The following is a 19,952-nucleotide window of genomic DNA, read 5'->3' on the forward strand; positions in this document are numbered from 1 at the left end:
ATCTTTATTTTTATATAGCGCTAACATATTCCGCAGCGCTTTACAGGTTGCACACATTATCAGCCCCGTTGGGGCTCACAATCTAAACTCCCTATCAGTATGTCTTTGGAATGTGGGAGGAAACCGGAGTACCCAGAGGATTGGGAGAGAATGGTAATATTATAGGCAGCTTCAGACTAGAGCACCTTGGGTCAAACTGAAAAAATCATTCTTGGGGCCCACCATGTTGCTACATAGAAATAAATACAAAACCACCAATTGTGCAGTTCGGGTAGCCCTCTCATAGAGTATAATGCAGCCCCCCTCATAGAATATAATGTAGCCCCCCCTCTTAGAATATGATGCAGCCCTCATATAGTATAATGCAGCCCCCTCATAGAATATAATGCAGTCCTACAGTATTATGGCCACCACGTACTCAATCGCTCACTGATATATACCATATTTTTCGGACCATAAGACACTCCTAGGCTTTAGCGGAGGAAAATAGAAAAAAAATGAAGTAAAAAATGTGGTTAATTCTGGAATACGTAGCCCCCTCATCACCATTCTGCTATGCATGGCCTTCATTCCCATCCTGGTATATATTGTCCCCTCATCCCTGTCCTGGTATGCATGGCACCAATCCCCGTCCTGGTATGCATGGCCCCCTCATCCCCATCCTGGTAAGCATGGCCCCCTCATCCCCATCCTGTTATGCGTGGCACCCTCATCCCCATCCTGGTATGCATGGCTCCCTCATCCCCATCCTGGTATGCATGGCTTCTTCATCCCCATCCTGGTACGCATGGCCCCCTCATCCCCATCCTGGTATGCCTGGCCCCCTCATCCCCAGCCTGGTATGAATGGCCCCTTCATTCCCCATTCTGGTATGCATGGTCCCTTCATCCCTATCCTGGTATTCATGACCCACCCCGGGACTATAGGAGTGGAGAGCAGTGAATATTCATTTCACTTTAATAGGGGCAGTGGTAGCTGCAGCCGTAGGGTTCCTGCAGCTGCTGTGCGATCACGTGTGCCTGTGACTAAAGGGAATGAATATTCACTGCTCTCCACTCCCATGGGCGGGGAGAGCAGTGAATGTTCATTCCCTTTAGTATACCAAATACTGTACATTTCTCTCCAGGCCACAGCAACTGCCAGCCTAAGTAACTCATGCAGCCGCGGGGACTCAAACATATTATTTGAGCACGCCTCAGACATTCGATTAGCACCCAAGCATGCTCAGATAGCGCCTTACATTCGCTCATCACTACTCAGCACCTCTGGTATTTCTATTACTAGATCAGAAACAGGGTGGACAGATATATGAGCAGCTCCTTCTTACTTCCACACCTCTCGAATCTACATTATTAGATCAGACACAGGGTGAACAGTGGTGTGAGATGCATCTTCTTTCCTCATCATCCCTGGTATCTCCAGTATTGGATCAGAAAGACAGGGTGGATAGCAGTGTGAGCAGCCTCTTTTTACCTCAGCACTTCTAGTATCTCCAGTATTAGGTCAGGTAAGGGTGGACAGCAGTGTGAGCAGCCTCTCCTTACATCCCTACCCCTGGTATCTCCAGTTTTAGATCACAAAGACAGGGAGGACAGCAGTGTGAGCAGTCTCTTCTTACCTCTGTACTCCTGGTATCTGCAGTGTTAGATAAGACAGCATGGACAGCAGTGTGAGTGGCATCTTCTTACCTCAGCACCCCTGGTATATCCAGTATTAGATCAGATAGACAGGGTGGACAGCAGTGTGAGCAGTCTCTTCTTACCTCAGCACTCTTGGTATCTCAGTATTAGATCAGATAAGCAAGGTAGACAGCAATGCGAGCAGTCTCTTCTTACCTCAGCACCCCTGGTATATCCAGTATTAGATCAGATAGGCAGGGTGGACAGCAGTGTGAGCAGTCTCTTCTTATCTCAGCACTCCTGATATCTCCAGTATTAGATCAGATAGGCAGGGTGGACAGCAGTGTGAGCAGCCTCTTCTTACCTCAGCACCCCTGGTATATCCAGTATTAGATCAGATAGGCAGGGTGGACAGCAGTGTGAGCAGTCTCTTCTTATCTCAGCACTCCTGATATCTCCAGTATTAGATCAGATAGATGGTGTGGACAGCAGTGTGAGCAGCCTCTTCTTACCTCAGCACCCCTGGTATATCCAGTATTAGATCAGATAGGCAGGGTGGACAGCAGTGTGAGCAGTCTCTTCTTAACTCAGCACTCTTGGTATCTCTAAAACGAAATCAGAATTAGTGATCGGTCATTTGCAAACAAACCGGCTCCTTTATGTGAATGACTCCACTGAAAGCCACTTGAACTCCAAGGTGGCTGTCACTGGAGGTAGAATGATGCCAACCGGCTTCTGAATGTAATTGAAACCCCACCCACTCAACCAGCAGCTCATGGTGAAAGCTTGAAAATTTGGGTTGCCATTGGCTAATTGCAGGTGGGCGGCATTTAACCACATTAATACTCGCTGACTTAACCTCAAGTATCAATTTAACCTGTGTTTGAGCCAAATTATCCAGCTCACCAAGAGGAGCAAGAATGCCCATCTCTCATCAGAATATCCATCGGGAGCACATTTTCCTACACATAAGGGAGGGGCAGGCGCATTTTTGTGCGTTTCTGGAGAACCCCTTTAAGAAATTCATGCTGAGCTGATTGGCTGCTAAGGACAACAAATAAAATGTTGATAAAAGAGGCTCCTGGGTCCTACATTTACATCATTGCTATAATATTGGATCCTTTTCTCTTATTTTTGAACATTTGCTGCCAGATGTTTTACACTTGTTAGATTTTCTTTAATTTCAAGTGTTTTCTTTTTTTACTTCAAGTCGATTTTAATCAGCGCTGACTGCTTGAACACTTTATGTGGAGTCCTATCCTCATCCTCCCAACAATATATAATGGACTTTCTCCGGCTTCTGTTTATTTATTTTTGCAGAGATGAAAAGACAGAGATCAATGCAAGAGGACACAAAAAGAGGGAATGAAGGCGCGGTGATAACCGAGACCCAGAAGAAGCCCTCAGAAGATGAAGTGCTAAATGTATTTTACTTTCCCCTCTCTCTGCCCTATTTCATGATTACTGATAATTCTTCACTGCATGGGAAAATTGTGCTTTTATTTGTCAAAAATGAGATGTTAGGTTTTTGGTTTTTTTTCCCTTTCCAGAGATGTCAATCTCTGATGTATTGAAATCTCTGTAAGAGGGGCGCACCGCTGAATTAGTCTGCACCAAGGTGATAATTGTCAGATAAAAAAAAAGAATTTCTCCCACTTGCAAAAAGTCCCCCTTCTCGTTTGAGGCGTTGCCATTAAGGACCCTTCCCATCCAAAGATGCCGGTATTGATCGAGCAGGAGGATTTTAATTATTACCATGGAAGATACCGCAGTGCTGCAGTTTAGAGGGACAAGTCACAGGAGACCTGCTCGATTTTCCCAGCCAACCCATTTTGTTGACTTGGGTTAATGGGTGTTCAACCTTTCCATTATCCAGATCAGCCGTGAATTACCAGCTGAATGATGTTTGCATTAATATAATATATATGGTAATTTCTTCACTTAATTAACGGGGAGGTTCAGCTCAGTAGGAGTATGGGCTGATCATGTGTAAAATTGATTTGTGAGGGAAATATTTAATAGACCGCGGGGAGAAAGCAGCATTTGATGGACAGCTGCGAGGGACGGATAGAGCAAGGAACACGCTGGAACCTGTGTGTTTCCCAGCATGCCTAGCCAGAGTTTGACAGCGGCCATTCACTGTGTATAATTTGACAAATTGGCTTTCTTGTCTTTATTTCTGCCAAGAGAGCCTGGATTGTGCCCTGACCAAAGGTTAGAAGAAACACATTCACAACTTAGGAAAATCGTTTACACCTTGCAAATTTTGGCCCTTTGACTAAATGAGTCTGTATGGGTTTATGACGCCTAAATGTTAATCGGGTAATTAGTCTTCCTCCCTCTCTTGTGCTGCTGGTGCAATCAATTATAGTGACTGTAAATCAATTGGATAATGAAAATCCAGATATCTTCTTCAAAGCAGTAGTAGAATATTGCACCTGTCCAATTTGGTGGAGGAATGCGGGCCGCGGATTCTTTATAGTCATTGGAATTAACAGACAATATTGAAAAGTTCAAAACTTATTTATATTTAATGTACTTGTCTCTTATGTTTCACATGGATCCAAGAAGTTCAGATCTGGGGAATTGTTTGATTTGGATGTCCATCTTGGATGAATTCCTTTACTAACAATGTAGTGGTCCTGCACTATAAAGGCCCCAATATATTAAAGTCGACTGAAGCCCCCGATATGGCTGTATCGGTCAAAAGTTTAACGTGTATTGGGGCCTCCCAAATTTTCCCCATCAGATTATATCGAGGAGACAAAAATCGGGCAATTTTAAAGGGGTATTCCCATTTCCAAGATCTTGTCGCAATATGTAGTAGGTTTAATAATAATAATAATAATAATAATAATAATAATAATAATAATAATAGCGAATACCTCCAATTAGAAATATAGTATACAGCTCTGGCAAAAATGAAGAGAACACTGCAAAATGTTCAGTTTGTCTGATTTTTCTCTTTATAGGTATATTTTTGAGTAAAATGTAATTTTTTCTTTTATTCTATAAACTTCTAACAACGTCTCCGAATTTCCAAGCAATACATTTGTTTTTTTTTTCTGAAAAGGAGAAATGGTCAAATTTTTTAAAAAAGCCCCAGTGCTTTCAGACATCAAATAATGCAAAGAAAACAAGTTCATAATCATTTATAAACAACAATACTAATGTTTTAACTCCGGAAGAGTTCAGAAATCAATATTTTGTGGAATAACCATGATTTTTAATCACAGCTTTCATGCGTCTTGGCATGCTTTCCACCAGTCTTTCACACTGCTTCTGGCGCAAAAATGTAAGCAGTTCTTCTTTGTTTGATGGCTTGTGACTATCCATCATCCTCTTGATTACATTCCAGAGGTTTTCAATGGGGTGCAGGTCTGGAGATTGGGCTGCACATGACAGGGTTTTGATCTGGTGGTTTCTTTTAATTTTTGCCAGAGCTGTAGTTTTTCTGATTCGCTATGTCTCTTTCCTCATGTGCAGGCATTACAGGACCTTAGGTATCCATGGTTATGATTAAGGGAACTTAGTCTCCAGAAACGCGTTGAGAGTCTTACCCATTTGGTTCATGCTCAAGTCTGTATCCTCCATGTTTAAAGTTTGTGAATAAAGAAAACTCTTTTTTACGGATTCGGTGAAGCTGGACATTCTCTTCTTTTTTGATCCATGGTTACAACCACTAGCAATTAGCTAGATCGGTGGTCGTAACCATGGGTACCTAAGGTCCTGCAATGCACATGAGGAAAGAGACATAGCAAATCAGAAAAACTATACTACATTTCTGATAGGAGGTATATGCTAATATTATTATACTTACTACATATTGGGGTAGGATCTTGGAGATGGGAATACCCCTTTAACTCTTGAACCTTTTGTTGCTCTGGAGATAAGCTGCTGCTCTCCTTCTTGAAAACATATGAAGGCACGGCCAAGCTGCACGTCATGTGTATGGGGGGCTCGAGAGAGCTAGCTGATGGGAGAGTGATTGTTAGGCTGACCACTATCTAGTCCCTGTTTCACATCTCGTTTTTGGAAATTTTAACAGCCTCACATTTTTGTGCTGTAAACAAAAAAAACTGATCTGTAAAACTGTTGCAAACTGATGCGCTTTTTAAACAAGGTTTATCCATTTTTTTTACAAATCTGTTGCATACATTTATGTTTAGTTTTTTTTTTGTTTTTTTTTAACCGATTAGTTTTTGCGTTTTTACATAGGTGAGGGAAGTAACTGATTTTCTGGGAAAAAAAAGATGCAAACTTCTAATATTGTGTTTGCATCAGTCTTTCATGGAATGCTATGTTAAAAAAAGATAAGTTTTTTTCTTTTTGCTCAATGAGAAAAGCAAAAAGCGCAGCAGATTGTGTTTTTTGCATCATGTGAAACAATGGATCAAAACTGATATCAATTTGACTTACCTTTTTTCACTTGTATTCTATGTAAAAACAATCGCATCCATTAAAATAATTTTTTTTCTCTACAGTACAGATAGATATGTCAAGTACACCACAAAAACGTGGTCTGAATCCGGCCTAATGTGTATGGAGGCCTTAAAGATTAACCTGTTTATTTCATGAATCAATAATGCAGTTGAAAAGAAGCAGCTTTGTAATATATCTTCTCACAGAAATTTGCTTCTTTCACTTCCTGAATTGATGCTTCATTCTCCATTCTTGGGTAAAATCTGTATTCCGTGAAGACAGTTGGTGCTCATAATATTATATGGAGGAGGTAGAGGCAGACACAGATATTCTGCTGCAAGTTCTCCTGAAATGACACAGTCCTCCATAGAACTTTATGAGCACCAACTGTCATCTCTCTGAGTAATTCACTGAACATAAATTTTACCCAAGAATGCAGCGTGTATGGGCCCTTTACAGTACAGTAGTCATGTCTGAGAGTAGATACCCGCTGATTGGGAGGTGATAGTGGCCCTTGTACCTCCCAGACCCCTGTGCGAGAACAGTTTATTGGCCCTTTACTTCCTGGGCCTCTGTGCGGCTGCACAAATGGTATGTCTGCCCCTTATATAGTATATGGAGGTTAACAGAGGTCATACCTACACTTTCAGATTTTGCAGTTGGCCCGAGGGCTTTACATAGAGGATAGTAAGAACAGAGCAATGAATGAAGTTTCACAGATTAGCTCATAAGATTCATTTCCAGTGTCGAGTAGCCTGGCAAAGAGTTGCCTGATAATCTGGAACTTGGCAGAACTAGTTGGAGCCTTTCCGGAGATGCACTTGCCGTCATATTATGTGCAATGCAGTGGGATTCTTACCAAGAAATGTTAATAGGCTTTTCTGCGCCTGATTAATATTTTGGCACTTGTTGACGCCACATTTAAAATATACTTTGTTTTAAACCAAGAAAATGGACTGAACAAATTTTCCAATGAAACGTTTTACTCCTATGGTGAATTACGTTCCATATTTCTAGTAACATCAAGGACTTTATTATGTCCCTGTTTGCGGAGAAGCTAGTCTACAATCATTATACATTGTCACACACCTTTACCAGACTCCTGAATGGCGAACCCCACAGCTGTCTCCAGTTCTCCTTTCTTCCTATGTACTTCAGTATATCACTGTTTACTTGCTGTTGTCTGTCACGTTGTAATTCAGTCCTTGGTTAGTCCCATCTATCAGATTTCCTAATAGGCCTATCTTGGCCGTTCAGATCGGCGGTGTTGGACATGACAGCACAGTCGCCACCGCTTTGTGCAGCCGCCGTCTCAGTGATGGATAACACCGCGCAGCGTTCAGCACTTCTGTTCTAGCCAGCTGTGTGCGTAAACAAGATTATATTGTACACTCCGCCATCCTCATCAGCCGGCTTACCCCTATCCCCGCATGAACTGCAGAGCAGGATCCACTTTGTCCAGATTATTTATTATTATAGAAAATTTTGGATACATAATACAGGCGATATTGCCAGAATTTCATTCTAAATTACTTCTAGAAACTCGAATGTACAGAATCCGAGGGAATATATGATGAAACTTTGGTTCAGTCCTAAAAGTAGTGTCGCTAGTGCAAGTCTGCGGGTCTTTATAACGGTGTCTTCTGCATTATTATTTTATACTGTAGAAATATATTGTTTTACACAAAGCCGTACCGTCCCAAACATTCATTTTAAGTTGGTCATCTAAAGAATTGGACAAGATTTGGTAGAGCTGAAAACCTTTATTCGAGATAATGAGGTGGAGTGTTGTTTCGGGGCGGTGAAAAAAAGGCCACACTCCAGACTAGCAGATCCAGTGGAAAAAAATGCAGATATTTACCGTATTTACCACATAGATGCAATGTTTCCGCCCATCTATTTTTTGGATGTGAAGCTCATAGGCTTCATTATTTCTAGGGATCAGGGCTGCTTTTTCTAAAGTCTTCGCATGTGTACACAACATATAGACACCCATATAGATATATATATATATATATATATATATATATATATATATATATATCACTCTACATATATATCACTTTACATGTATGTGTGTGTGTATATACATATATGTATATTTATGCATGTGGATGTATACATATTTGTATGTGTGTACACTGCTCAAAAAAATAAAGGGAACACTAAAATACCACATACTAGATATCTCTGAATGAAATATTCCAGTTGCAAATTTGTATTCATTGCATAGTGGAATGTGTTCAGAACAATAAAATCAATCTAAATCAAAATGAATATCCCATGGAGGTCTGGATTTGGAATGATACTCAAAATCAAAGTGTAAAATCAAATTACAGGCTGATCCAACTTCAGTGGAAATGGCTCATGACTAGGAAAAGATGCTCAGTAGTGTGTGTGGCCCCACGTGCCTGCATGACCTCCCTACTGTACTGTAGGCATGCTCCTGATGAGGCGGCGGATGGTCTCCTGATGGATCTCCTCCCAGACCTGGACTAAAGCATCTGCCAACTCCTGGACAGTCTGTGGTGCAATGTGACCGTGGATGGAGTGAGACATGGTGTCCCAGATGTGCGCAATCAGATTCAGGTCTGGGGAATGGGCGAGCCAGTCCATAGCTTTAATGCCTTCATCTTGCAGGAACTGCTGACACACTCCAGCCACATGATGTCTGGCATTGTCCTGCATTAGGAGGAACCCAGGGCCAACCGCACCAGCATATGAACTTACAAGGGGTCTGAGGATCTCATCTCAGTACCTAATGGCAGTCAGGCTACCTCTGGCGAGGGCTGTGCGGCCCTCCAAAGAAATGCCACCCCACACCATTACTGGCCCACTGCCAAACCGGTCATGCTGAAGGATGTTGCAGGCAGCAGATCGCTCTCCACGGCGTCTCCAGACTCTCTCACGTCTGTCACATGTGCTCAGTGTGAACCTGCTTTCATCTGTGAAGAGTACAGGGCACCAGTGGCGAATTTGCCAATCCTGGTGTTCTGTGGCAAATGCCAAGCATCCTGCACGGTGTTGGGCTGTGAGCACAACCCCCATCTGTGGATGTCGGGCACTCAGACCATCCTCATGGAGTCGGTTTCTAACTGTTTGTGCAGACACATGCACATTTATGGCCTGATGGAAGACATTTTGCAGGGCTCTGGCAGTGCTCCTCCTGTTCCTCCTTGCACAGAGGCGGAGGTAGTGGTCCTGCTGAGGTTGTTGCCCTCCTACGGCCCCCTCCATGTCTCCTGGTAGCGCCTCCAGCCTCTGGACACTACACTGACAGACACAGCAAACCTTCTTGCCACAGCTCGCATTGATGTGCCATCCTGGATGAGCTGCACTACCTGAGCCACTTGTGTGGGTTGTAGAGTCCATCTCATGCTACCACGAGTGTGAAAGCACAACCAACATTCAAAAGTGACCCAACACATCAGCCAGAAAGCATTGGTACCGAGATGTGGTCTGTGGTCCCCACCTGCAGAACCACTCCTTTATTGAGGGTGTCTTGATAATTGCCAATAATTTCCATCTGTTGTCTATTCCATTTGCACAACAGCATGTGAAATTGATTGTCAAACAGTGTTGCTTCCTAAGTGGACAGTTTGATTTCACAGAAGTTTGATTTACTTGGAGTTATATTCTGTTGTTTAAGTGTTCCCTTTATTTTTTTTGAGCAGTGTATATATATATCATGAGCCCTTGCAGGCAGGGTCCTCTCTCCTCCTTTACCAATAGGTGACTCATTTGTTCCATGATTATTGTACTTTGTTTTTGTTATGTACACCCCTTTTCACATGTAAAGCACCATGGAATAAATGGTGCTATAACAGTATATAATAATATATATTTACATGTTTGGAGTGCGGCCTCTTTTTCTCCTGCATTTTGTTATTATCCATTTGCAAGTGGATTTTGCAACACTGGTGCGACTCCCTTATATATTTTAGTAAGGCGATATATATGCGCACACATATATATGGTTACCCTTATATATATTTCCGGAGTACTCGTTAGGCGCCAGTGGTGGGTAAATGTCACATAAGAACAAGCCCTCGAGGGCCTCCAGATAAGCCGCAGTATATGATGGGATATCACTATATATGTTTGATGCTGGGTTGGCACCTGTAAGTGGTATATCTGGGGCTGTTGTTAGACCTGGTAAGTGCTTCTTCTAAGTGATTGCAAAAAAAGAAAAAGTCAACTTACAAGTGATGTTTCTCCTCTTGTTTGTTCTTTCTCTCCCCTTTTTTTTTTTCCTTACACAGAAAGGGTTCAAAGACACCAGTCAGTATGTAGTAGGAGAATTGGCAGCCCTAGAGAACGAGCAGAATCAAATTGACACCCGTGCCGCGCTGGTGGAGAACCGCCTCCGCTATCTCATGGACACAGGTACGGTGCCCAATTACACTGTAAACAGTTTTGGCAAATTGAGCGTTCACAAACTCTTATAGAGTTTTGGAAGTGTGAATCTTTGAAGCCTGAATGTTCAGCAGAACTGCCTTGAAAATGAAAAGGCTGCGATTTGCTGCCACCTCTCTGGGCCCTGGTGATAAGAGTGCCTTCATGGGAAGTGATAACTCGCCCTGATATCGTGGGAGCCAGCACTATTGAACAGTGTGCTCAGCCATGCAGAGCCTGAATACATATCTGTGCCTCATTGATATGCCCCTGCTAGGGAAAAAAAAAGTCAGATCTTCAGTGTTCTACCGATTCAATAGCGAGAGTGTGTTGTGTGTGTGTCTGAAGAGAGCGGCTAGCCAGCTATATTCCTCATGAAACGCGGCATACATGGACTCGGATCCAGCCGCCTGTCAACCCAAGGCTTTACCAGCTATCTGATTGCACAGGCGAAATAGATTTAAGCATTGTACGGCCGGTATATATGAGTATTACATGTATACTGCTGTATACAGTGGGAAGGCTGCTCCTGGGAAAGCCAATTTCTCTTCATTAAAAGTGTTATTTTGTGTGTATGTATGTATGTACTTTGTGTATAATCTGTGTTTATGTGAATTATTTTCCTTCTCCATTTCTTACTATTATGAGTACATACATAACAGACTATCTTATGCCTTCTATGGGTAATGTTACAAAGATTTACTGTTATGTGAGAAGAAACATGAGCCCAAGACTTCAGTATTTGCCATGATGGCCCTTGGACATGTATATTTATCCCCTGCTCTGTTGCTTTATTATACCTGCTTTAGTGGAATATATAAAATGTGCTTTTTCCTATTTATCCACTTATTGACAATGAAATATAGCGAAGATCACATGCCAAGAATCCTGGATCCATACAAATATATATATATAGATAGATAGATAGATAGATAGATAGATATATACTGTATGTATACATACAGATAGATTATATACAATATATGAGACTGTATGTATGTGCATATTTTTGGTTGATCAGAAGTTGGCGGTCATGATTGTGTATTTGCAGGATGATGGATGTTAGACCAATTTCTAGTAACTTATTAAAGCTACGCATCTTATTATTTGCTAAGAAAGCTGCCCTCCTCAGTGCGCCGCTCTTTTGCCTGAATCCATGCGTCTGTCGGGATTTCCTCTGGTTTCCATCCACATTGCATACACATACTGGCAGGCCATTATTCTTGCAATGTCCGTGGGATCGGCTGACCATCTATTATCCATACAGTGTGTATGGGGACCTCTGGCCTAACTGTTGTTGGGGGAAGGAAAAGATCAGGTAGTTGGATGTTAGTATGCCCGATTCTGTTGTTCTGATGGATAGCTTTTAGTTGAGCGAGTGTCTATGGGCGCCTCCCAACTCTCGCACTCATTCAGACATCCAATTTTTCCACATACTAGAAAAAAGGACCGATTGTTCTGATCAGTATGGTACGAGTGTCATCAGATTGTCTCGTATATGGAGACAAAAAAAAATTCTCCACTGTCTCCATTCTCACAGTCCTTGAAAATCGGCTACACTCATGCTGTCAGAGTGCAGTCCTGATTTTTTTCACAGACCCATTGACTTGCATTGTCAGTTTTCATCTGACCCTCAGATTAAACTCGGACATGTTTCAGCCATTTTCCGAGGACCTCTCATGGATGTCCCCTTAAACTGTCACAGGATAGCACTCAGATGCAAAAATCAGATGCCTGAATGAGCCCTAAGGGCTCCTTCTCACTTGCGAGAAATACGGCCAAGTCTCGCAGGTAAAAACCCTGCTCTGGTGCCGGCACTCCAGAGCGGAGCGTGCGGCCGCACAGCAATACATGGAGCTGCACTCTCCGCTCTGGAGTGCCGGCGCCAGAGCAGGGTTTTTACCTGCGAGACTCGGCCGTATTTCTCGCAAGTGAGAAGGAGCCCCAAGATGTCAGGGAAAGACGAATTGGGTCAATTGAATCATAACTATGATCTTTCCTTTCCCCCAAATTTAAGCTAAGGCAGTAGTTTACTTCACTCTCCCCATTGAAAATACCTGCACCCACTGATGAGCCGAGTGAGTTGGTGGGAGGCGGGAGAGACATTTTTGGCCAGCCAAGCTATCCATCTCCAATCTTTTGTTGGAAAGTTGCAGCTTTGGCATCACATCTAAGACTATGTTCACACGTTGTGTTTTTTTTTTAATGCAAATTTTAAGCTGCGTTTTACAGTACCCGCAGAGTACTATAATATTTCAGAAATCTTATGCACACACATTGATTTAATTTCCTGACTGATTTGGAAAACTACTGCGTTTTTGCAAACTGCATCTTGTCACTTCTTTCAGCATTTTTTCAGCGTATTTGCAGCATTTTTTCACCTGTAGGAACCAACCAACGGGTAAGGACAAAAACGCAGGTATCAGTTTTTGCTGCAAAAACCTAAGGAAGTTAAATCGTGCTTTTTTGGGAGTGGGGACAAAATGTTATCAACATGCACAAGAGACAACAAAAACGCAGCAAAAACTGTTTTTTGTAAGCAGCTTCTTTATTGCCAAGAGAGCAGATTTTGCCTGCGGGGAAAAAAATGCAGCAAAAACGCAACGTGTGAACATCGCCTAGCGTATAAGGGAGCACTACAATCGCTGGGCTCAGCGGATCTCGACATCTGCACCGCCAGAGCCGCTGGACCCTAGGTAAGGCGAACTTTGGTGAGTTTTAATATTTATTTTTTTATCTATATTTGCAAAACCTTCCATAAAGAAAAAAATATTCAGAGACCGCCCCATTTAAAGCATAAAACAATTGCAAAGCAATTAATAAAAAAACCAAGAACCATTAAACAATTACCAAGGTAAAGTGTTTATTCTGCTTGAGTGGTTCCTGACTTATAACTCGCCCTGCCGATACATGAACATATGTACGGAGCTATTTGCATTTAACGAACACTTTTTTTTTCTTTGATTTAATACCTTTCCCTGCGCTTTATAAAGCCCTGATAACGCACGACCGTCCCATTCACCTGATTTCATACTGATCGCCAGCACAGTCAGTGCGAATTAATTAAATCACGGCAGCTTCATTGCTTCTGATTGACCACTGGCGGCAAAATGTAATTAAATTAGCAAGCGTACTTAAATAAGAGCAGACAAATATAGGCGGAATCAAGTGAAAGCTTCTGTAATGTTTTAGATTAGACATTGCAGCAAAATTCTCGGTTTTTTGTTTTTTTTCTATTTTTTTTTTTTCACGTTTGTCCCTAGATGAATTCAAAGTAATTGGGGTGGTTAATTTTATTTACATAGAGCCGTTCACAGCGCATTAAATAATAGAGATAATTGAACAAGAATTGTCAAGTGTGTACTGATATCAGACATATTACAGAAGGAAATGTGCGTAAAACTTCATTTCTATGCAGCCATTGTTTATGGTAATTAAGTACACAGATTTATCCCTTGGTTGCCTTCCAAGCTTATGGCAACTGCTATTGTTGTGCTCCATTAATATGTAATCAGGAAATAGTTTAATTTTCTAATCTGCAGTTTGAGAATTCACTTTCTAACAACTCTTAATTACTGCATTGCCCTAATGATGCTCATGGTTCTGAAAACTGAACCAATAAACTGTGCGGAAGAAGCCAGAGGGGATTATAATTGCAGAGGTGGTGCTTACTTAATAAACTTGTTATGCCTCCACCAAAGGGAGCCAGGTGTCCTTCAGCCGCAGACCCCTTTTATATGGCTGCATTGTTCGTGTATTTCTCCACCGCCGCCGCCGCTTTCCTCGCATTGTTATCATTGTATGCCGATGAAGAGGGAGAATTATTGGCAGAAAGGACGTTGTAATATTAATAGGATGTGAGCTGCAGTTTTAATAACCAATATGTTAAATGTAGGAATTTAACTTTATTTTCCTCTGGAGGTCTTTTTCCTACAGAGAATTGGGAAATGGAATATCGGTCATGATTTGCCTATTCATTTACGGTTCATTTTTTGCTATTGTGTAATTTTGCTGTAATTTTACTAATGATGTTCTAAATGGAGATAAAAGTAAAATTTTACCCAGAAGGTCCGATTTGGGGCCCACCACCCCCATGCACCTCAAGCTGACATAAAATAACTCATCAGGCTTATGGGATCAAGTCGCAGGGGCCCATTGGGAGAGCCAGAGGCCCCTACTTCTCATTTAACCGCTTAGATGCTATGGTTGATGTTCACGACATCTAAGGGGGTTAGCTGCAGTGATCCGAGCTAGCTCCATTCTCAGACGTTATCGGCGTTTGTCTGTTGAGTGAAACAATGAGCACTTGCCGGTTACGGAGCATGAGCCCGCTCCATACAAATCCATTGTACGTATGCCATACCGCTCAGCTCACAGGCCATATAGCCTGCCGCCGTTGGCACTACACCATGCCAGCATCTGACAAATTTACCCAGGTTTAAGACTTTTAGATTAAAACTATAGCATAGGATAACCTTCCAACTGATATAGCCAAAGAGGGGATGTCCAGAATTAAAAAACAAATAGATGGTAGCTTTCTTTCATAAACAGCATCACATCTGTTTATTGGTTGTGGATGGTATTGCAGCTCAGCTCTATGCAAGTGAATAGGGCCACAATGCAATACCACACATGACCTGTGGAAAGTTGGCCTAGTTCTGCCCACAGATGGGTCGGTGTTGGCATGTGTGTCCATTGATAACAGTAGATGTAAAATGTGAATAAAGGAGGCCATAGACATAAGGTGACTGCATCAGCCGTCCTGTCCGACTCATCGGTAAACATGGATGCTCAGATCGGTCAAGCTTGCATTTTTATTTTAACAAGGGCAATGTGATAATCGACCCTCCAGCACTACGCCCAAGGAACAAAGGATTGAATGTTAGAGTACAACCTGTCCTGCCCCTATGTTCTGCTGCCAAAAATCTAAAATCTATGGCCTGTTTAAAGAAAATGTCCCAGTTCTAGAGAACAAGACTAAGATGCAATAACGGACACAAACCATAGATAAGAGTGGCACTGTTTCTCGTAAATATGCTGACAGTGTTTTTCGAATGTCAGACAAACCCAATTATTGTTGTATTTGTGTCCAACCATAATCAAATCTGCACCTTATGAAGTGAGTGGTTGACTCATGGATTGATCAGTGATGACGTCATAATGATACACCATCAGTACCTTTTGTATTACAATCCCCTGTATAGATATTTTTAAATATACTGTGTTAAAAAAATTAAATAATTTACTTTGCCGGTCCCCCGCCAATCCTTTGCCGGTCCCTCATCTATCTTTTGCCGGTCCCCCGCCGATCCTTTGCCGGTAGTCATCTGCCACTTTTTGTTTTATACAACCTCAGTGATGACCTGGCAGCCATTGGCTGTAGCGAGGACACTATTAATGTTGATATGTCCATTGGCTTTCATAGGTATATTAGTCTCTCTAAAAGGGGATGTCCATTACTGTACTATTCAGAGGCCCATAGAAACTAAAAACAATGTATACTCCTGTCTCATAACGTCGCCGGTGATATATACGCTGCTGTTCCCAGCGGGTGACATGACGTCACATGGCTGCTGACCAGCTGCAGAATTCACTATTTTGTCAGAGCAGCATCTGCAGGGTGGTGAAGATACACTGGCCCCAATTCATCCTTTGTGGAGGGGTTTTTTAAGCCTTTTTTTATTTGCGGTATTAGTTACCATTTTTGTAACCAAATCAATCAAAATGGCGCATACAATTTATAAATTGAAAAAAAGGTGTTTCTTACAGTCATGGACTGTTTCTACGACTTTTGGTGCCAAAAATTGGGAGTGAAATTGCCCCAAATTTGTCAACTTTTTAAGAAGTCATAAATGATGTATCAGACTAAAACACCTAGAATTGCTAGACTCCGCCTACAAAGCGGGAAATTAAGAAAAACAGGCAAGTGCGTACAAAATAGACTTAAAAAAATGTGCAAATGGAATAATGAACTGGATGCAAACAAAAACAGGGCACAATACTAGAGGGAAAAAAAGCAAAGGAAATGATGTCCAGAGTCACACGCTTCTGCATCAGAAGTGAGCATTGCCAGTGAGGTTATAACCAATACACCTGCCGAGATCCATGCGCAATCTGCAGATATTGCGCATGTGTCCTATACTAATGGGCCAAACACGTTGGCTTAGAAAAAATAAGTCTCATAGGAGATCTGTAAGGACTGGCTCATGACTTATTCCTTACAAAGGACCAGGGGACATTCAATATATGTAAAGGAGAGGCGAGTCCGGCAGCTAAACTGGAAAGGTTTCTTCACAGTTAAAGCAGTCATATTGTAGAATGCCCGACCACAAGAGATAGTAATGGCAGAAACTATAGCCGCATTTAAAAAAGGGCTGGATGCCTTTCTCACAACAAATGGCATTGTGGGCTAATAATTGTAATAGAGCATGTATAACTGGGGGGAAAAACTTGATGGACCAATGTCTTTTTTCACCCTATATAACTATGTAACATGCGCAGCACCTGCCGAACATGCACAACACCTGCCAATCGTGCACAGCACCTGTCGAACATGCACAACACCTGCCGATCATGCAGAGCACCTGCCGATCATGCAGAGCACCTGTCGAACATGCACAACACCTGCCGATCATGCACAGCACCTGCCGAACATGCACAGCACCTGCCGAACATGCACAGCACCTGCCGAACATGCACAGCACCTGCCGAACATGCACAGCACCTGCCGAACATGCACAGCACCTGCCGATCATGCGCAGCACCTGCCGAACATGCGCAGCACCTGCCGAACATGCACAGCACCTGCCGATCATGCACAATATCTGCCAAAATGCACAGCACCTGCCAATCATGCTCTTGTCCCGGCAGGTATGTGGGTTCTAACTTCATTGGCACTGTGAATGTGAGTCGCTTTGGACGGTATTGCATAACCCCTTCAATAAAAATCAATTTAGCTGCTTGAGAAGGGACATTGCATATTTTTCTATTAGGCCTTAGCAATCAAATAATTCCTTTTGTGCTGCTTCTCGACAGCAGCTGCTTTTTTATTTCCTTTTTTTTAACTAAAATAAAATTCTCTTTTCCGGCTTGTCAGGATTCACATCCACACCTTGTGACGTTGAGGAGAAAAGGGAGCTTATCCAGTAAGGGTAAATCCATGACATTCTTAAAACCGGCGGTCAGAGTGTTCTATCGTCGGCTGTCTGCCCGCTTCACCTATGTGTGTTTAAGTATTATTTTCCGTTTATAAGTCAGGCGGCTCATCATCGCCCTCGTTTGACTAAAGATTTAAGCTGACGTACGTGAGCTGCATGGAAGCCGTTTCTTGTAACACAAACAGCTAGCCAGCCTCTAAGTATATTATCAGGCAACTTCTTTCAGAAACGTATTGCTAAAGAAGCTTAACATTAATTATTGTAACTTTGGGAAGATTACATCCACACTCGCCTTGTAAGAAGCAGTATATACTTCTTGACCTCCATTGCTTGAGCTTTAAGACACAAGAATGGCATTTTACCAACTTTAATGGGATAACCAGTATAATCTTTCAGCAGTAAGGGGGGAAAAAAGTGTTTAGCTTATAATACCCTTCTGAGTTGTGATAGAAGCGGCCTGTTGTGTGTGCCGCAATCATAATTCCAATGTCTTCTTACTGGTTTTCCTTCCTTTAGTACTTGACGAGCAGAATCTTACAAGATTATGGTTTAGTGACTCTGCCATTAGCATATTGGCTTAAATCCATAGTCGTCTTTTGTTTTTATGCCAGCTTTATGCGTGGACACGGGAAAGAAAACAAAATTAAAATGCATCATTCCCGGGGAAAACTGGTTCATCAGCTGTCATGGGTCCGTCATTGTAAGATTTCAGTTTTGGTATGACATAAGGAGTAATAAAAATTTTTTTTAAAAATGCACATCGGAAAAACGTCAAAGGGATGGATAATATAAAACATCAAAGGGATGGATAATATGTCCTGGTCTGAACCTAATGTAATGTATGGGGCCTCTACGCCTGAAGTTGGCAGTACAGTATATTACTAGAGCTGCGTATTTCATTCACACGTATCCGGAGTGCTCGTCTGTCACTGCACTGAGAACACAGCAGTCAGATTTTGCCTAGACCGAAGTGGCTGATAACAGAGAGCAGTAGCTTTTGGCCTCCCGCACAGAGAATGAAAAAGTATAAAATTAGGATTTAACCAGTTCAGCGCTCTGCCTATGACCTATGTCTTTTTACATGCATGAGGGTTTATTTTTTTTTATGATAGATGGGGCTTTAATTTTACGCCATTTCTTACGAATTGTGTTTCTGAAATTAGGGGAAAAAAATAAAAATAAATATATATTGTATATTGTATGTACTCATTCTAGTGGTGACAGTCTTTTTTTCTATATTTTTTTTTAATATTTTTATTTCATTCTATTTTTTATAACATTGTAGTATTTTTATCTTGACTATTTAGTTTTTTTTTTTTAATTTTGAAAGCAAATTATTTTGATCACTTAGCCTACTGGATGATTAGTTTTCTGCAAATTCTTACAGGGAGGGCACAAAAATAAAAGCTAGATCTGATAAAGTTTTGAAAATCTTCTCGTCAGCCAATCAAATGCTTACATTAGTCTCTAAAGTCAAGTATGGACTTTGTTACACTTGTGTACTAATCTATAAACTAGTTTTATACTATGATAATATATAATAATCTAATTCCATTAATGTAGCTGTTACTTACGTAGCAATAAATAAGGGGTTAAGGCTATGTTCACACTAGTGTCTGGTTTTCTTTAAATACAGTGACCCCCAATGACATAAATATGACCTATTGCTATTTCCATAATTTTTTTGATAGTTGCATGCTGCGTTTTTCTTGATGTCTAAATTTTCCGAAGTCTCAGTCGAACCGGTTAATGCAAGTTTCAACAGGATGGAAATCTGAGAATTTTTAAGGGAAATTGCCGATTTTATGCTCAAATTATTTGGAGCATTTCTATATCTTTTGCTATATTTGACTTGTACATTTTTGCAGAAATTATATTGCATTTGTGGAGATGTTTAGAGGGGTTTATAGGCACCACCTAAAGAAGGCAAAAGAATAATTCTGCATCTTGAGAAATGAATACTGGGATGGGTCTTTTTTTTTGGGGGGGGGGGGGGTGTAACGTGATTTTCGCTGTTTCCAGAACAATGATTCCACTACATTAGTATATTTCTGGAGCGGTTGACAACACACGTGTCTTGTGCGTGACGTTTTCTGATAATTCGAGGTAAGAAAATCTCAGAATAAAATGAGACTGTAAATTCTGCCCACAATTCTATTTACAAAGCTCCAGTGCATGAGATTGCTGGATTATGACTAATTTTAATGGCTACATTAAAAAAAAAAATACATCTAACATCATTCTTAATTAGAATAATCTCTAAAGCCAGTTAAATGTTTCAGAAGACAAACAGTTTAATTAGCGAACCTACAGAGGCTCCCATCCCCCAAATGTGCGCTAGCCTCAGACTTGGTGTTAG

At 41.5% G+C, this 19,952-nt stretch overlaps 1 protein-coding gene across 7 annotated transcripts in view; it reads left to right on the plus strand.

Annotated features, from left to right (window-relative positions):
* EHBP1 (EH domain binding protein 1) overlaps positions 1-19,952 on the plus strand; it is a 480,146-nt gene that overhangs the window by 384,312 nt on the left and 75,882 nt on the right. For all 7 annotated transcript variants that reach the window (XM_077282492.1, XM_077282487.1, XM_077282490.1 and 4 more), the window contains 2 exons: positions 2,940-3,043; positions 10,304-10,427. In XM_077282492.1, the coding sequence (XP_077138607.1) occupies positions 2,940-3,043; positions 10,304-10,427 (228 nt within the window). The remainder of the gene's footprint in view (positions 1-2,939; positions 3,044-10,303; positions 10,428-19,952) is intronic.

This window comes from Ranitomeya variabilis, chromosome 2, assembly GCF_051348905.1.
Source record: "Ranitomeya variabilis isolate aRanVar5 chromosome 2, aRanVar5.hap1, whole genome shotgun sequence".
Taxonomy (NCBI): domain Eukaryota; kingdom Metazoa; phylum Chordata; class Amphibia; order Anura; family Dendrobatidae; genus Ranitomeya; species Ranitomeya variabilis.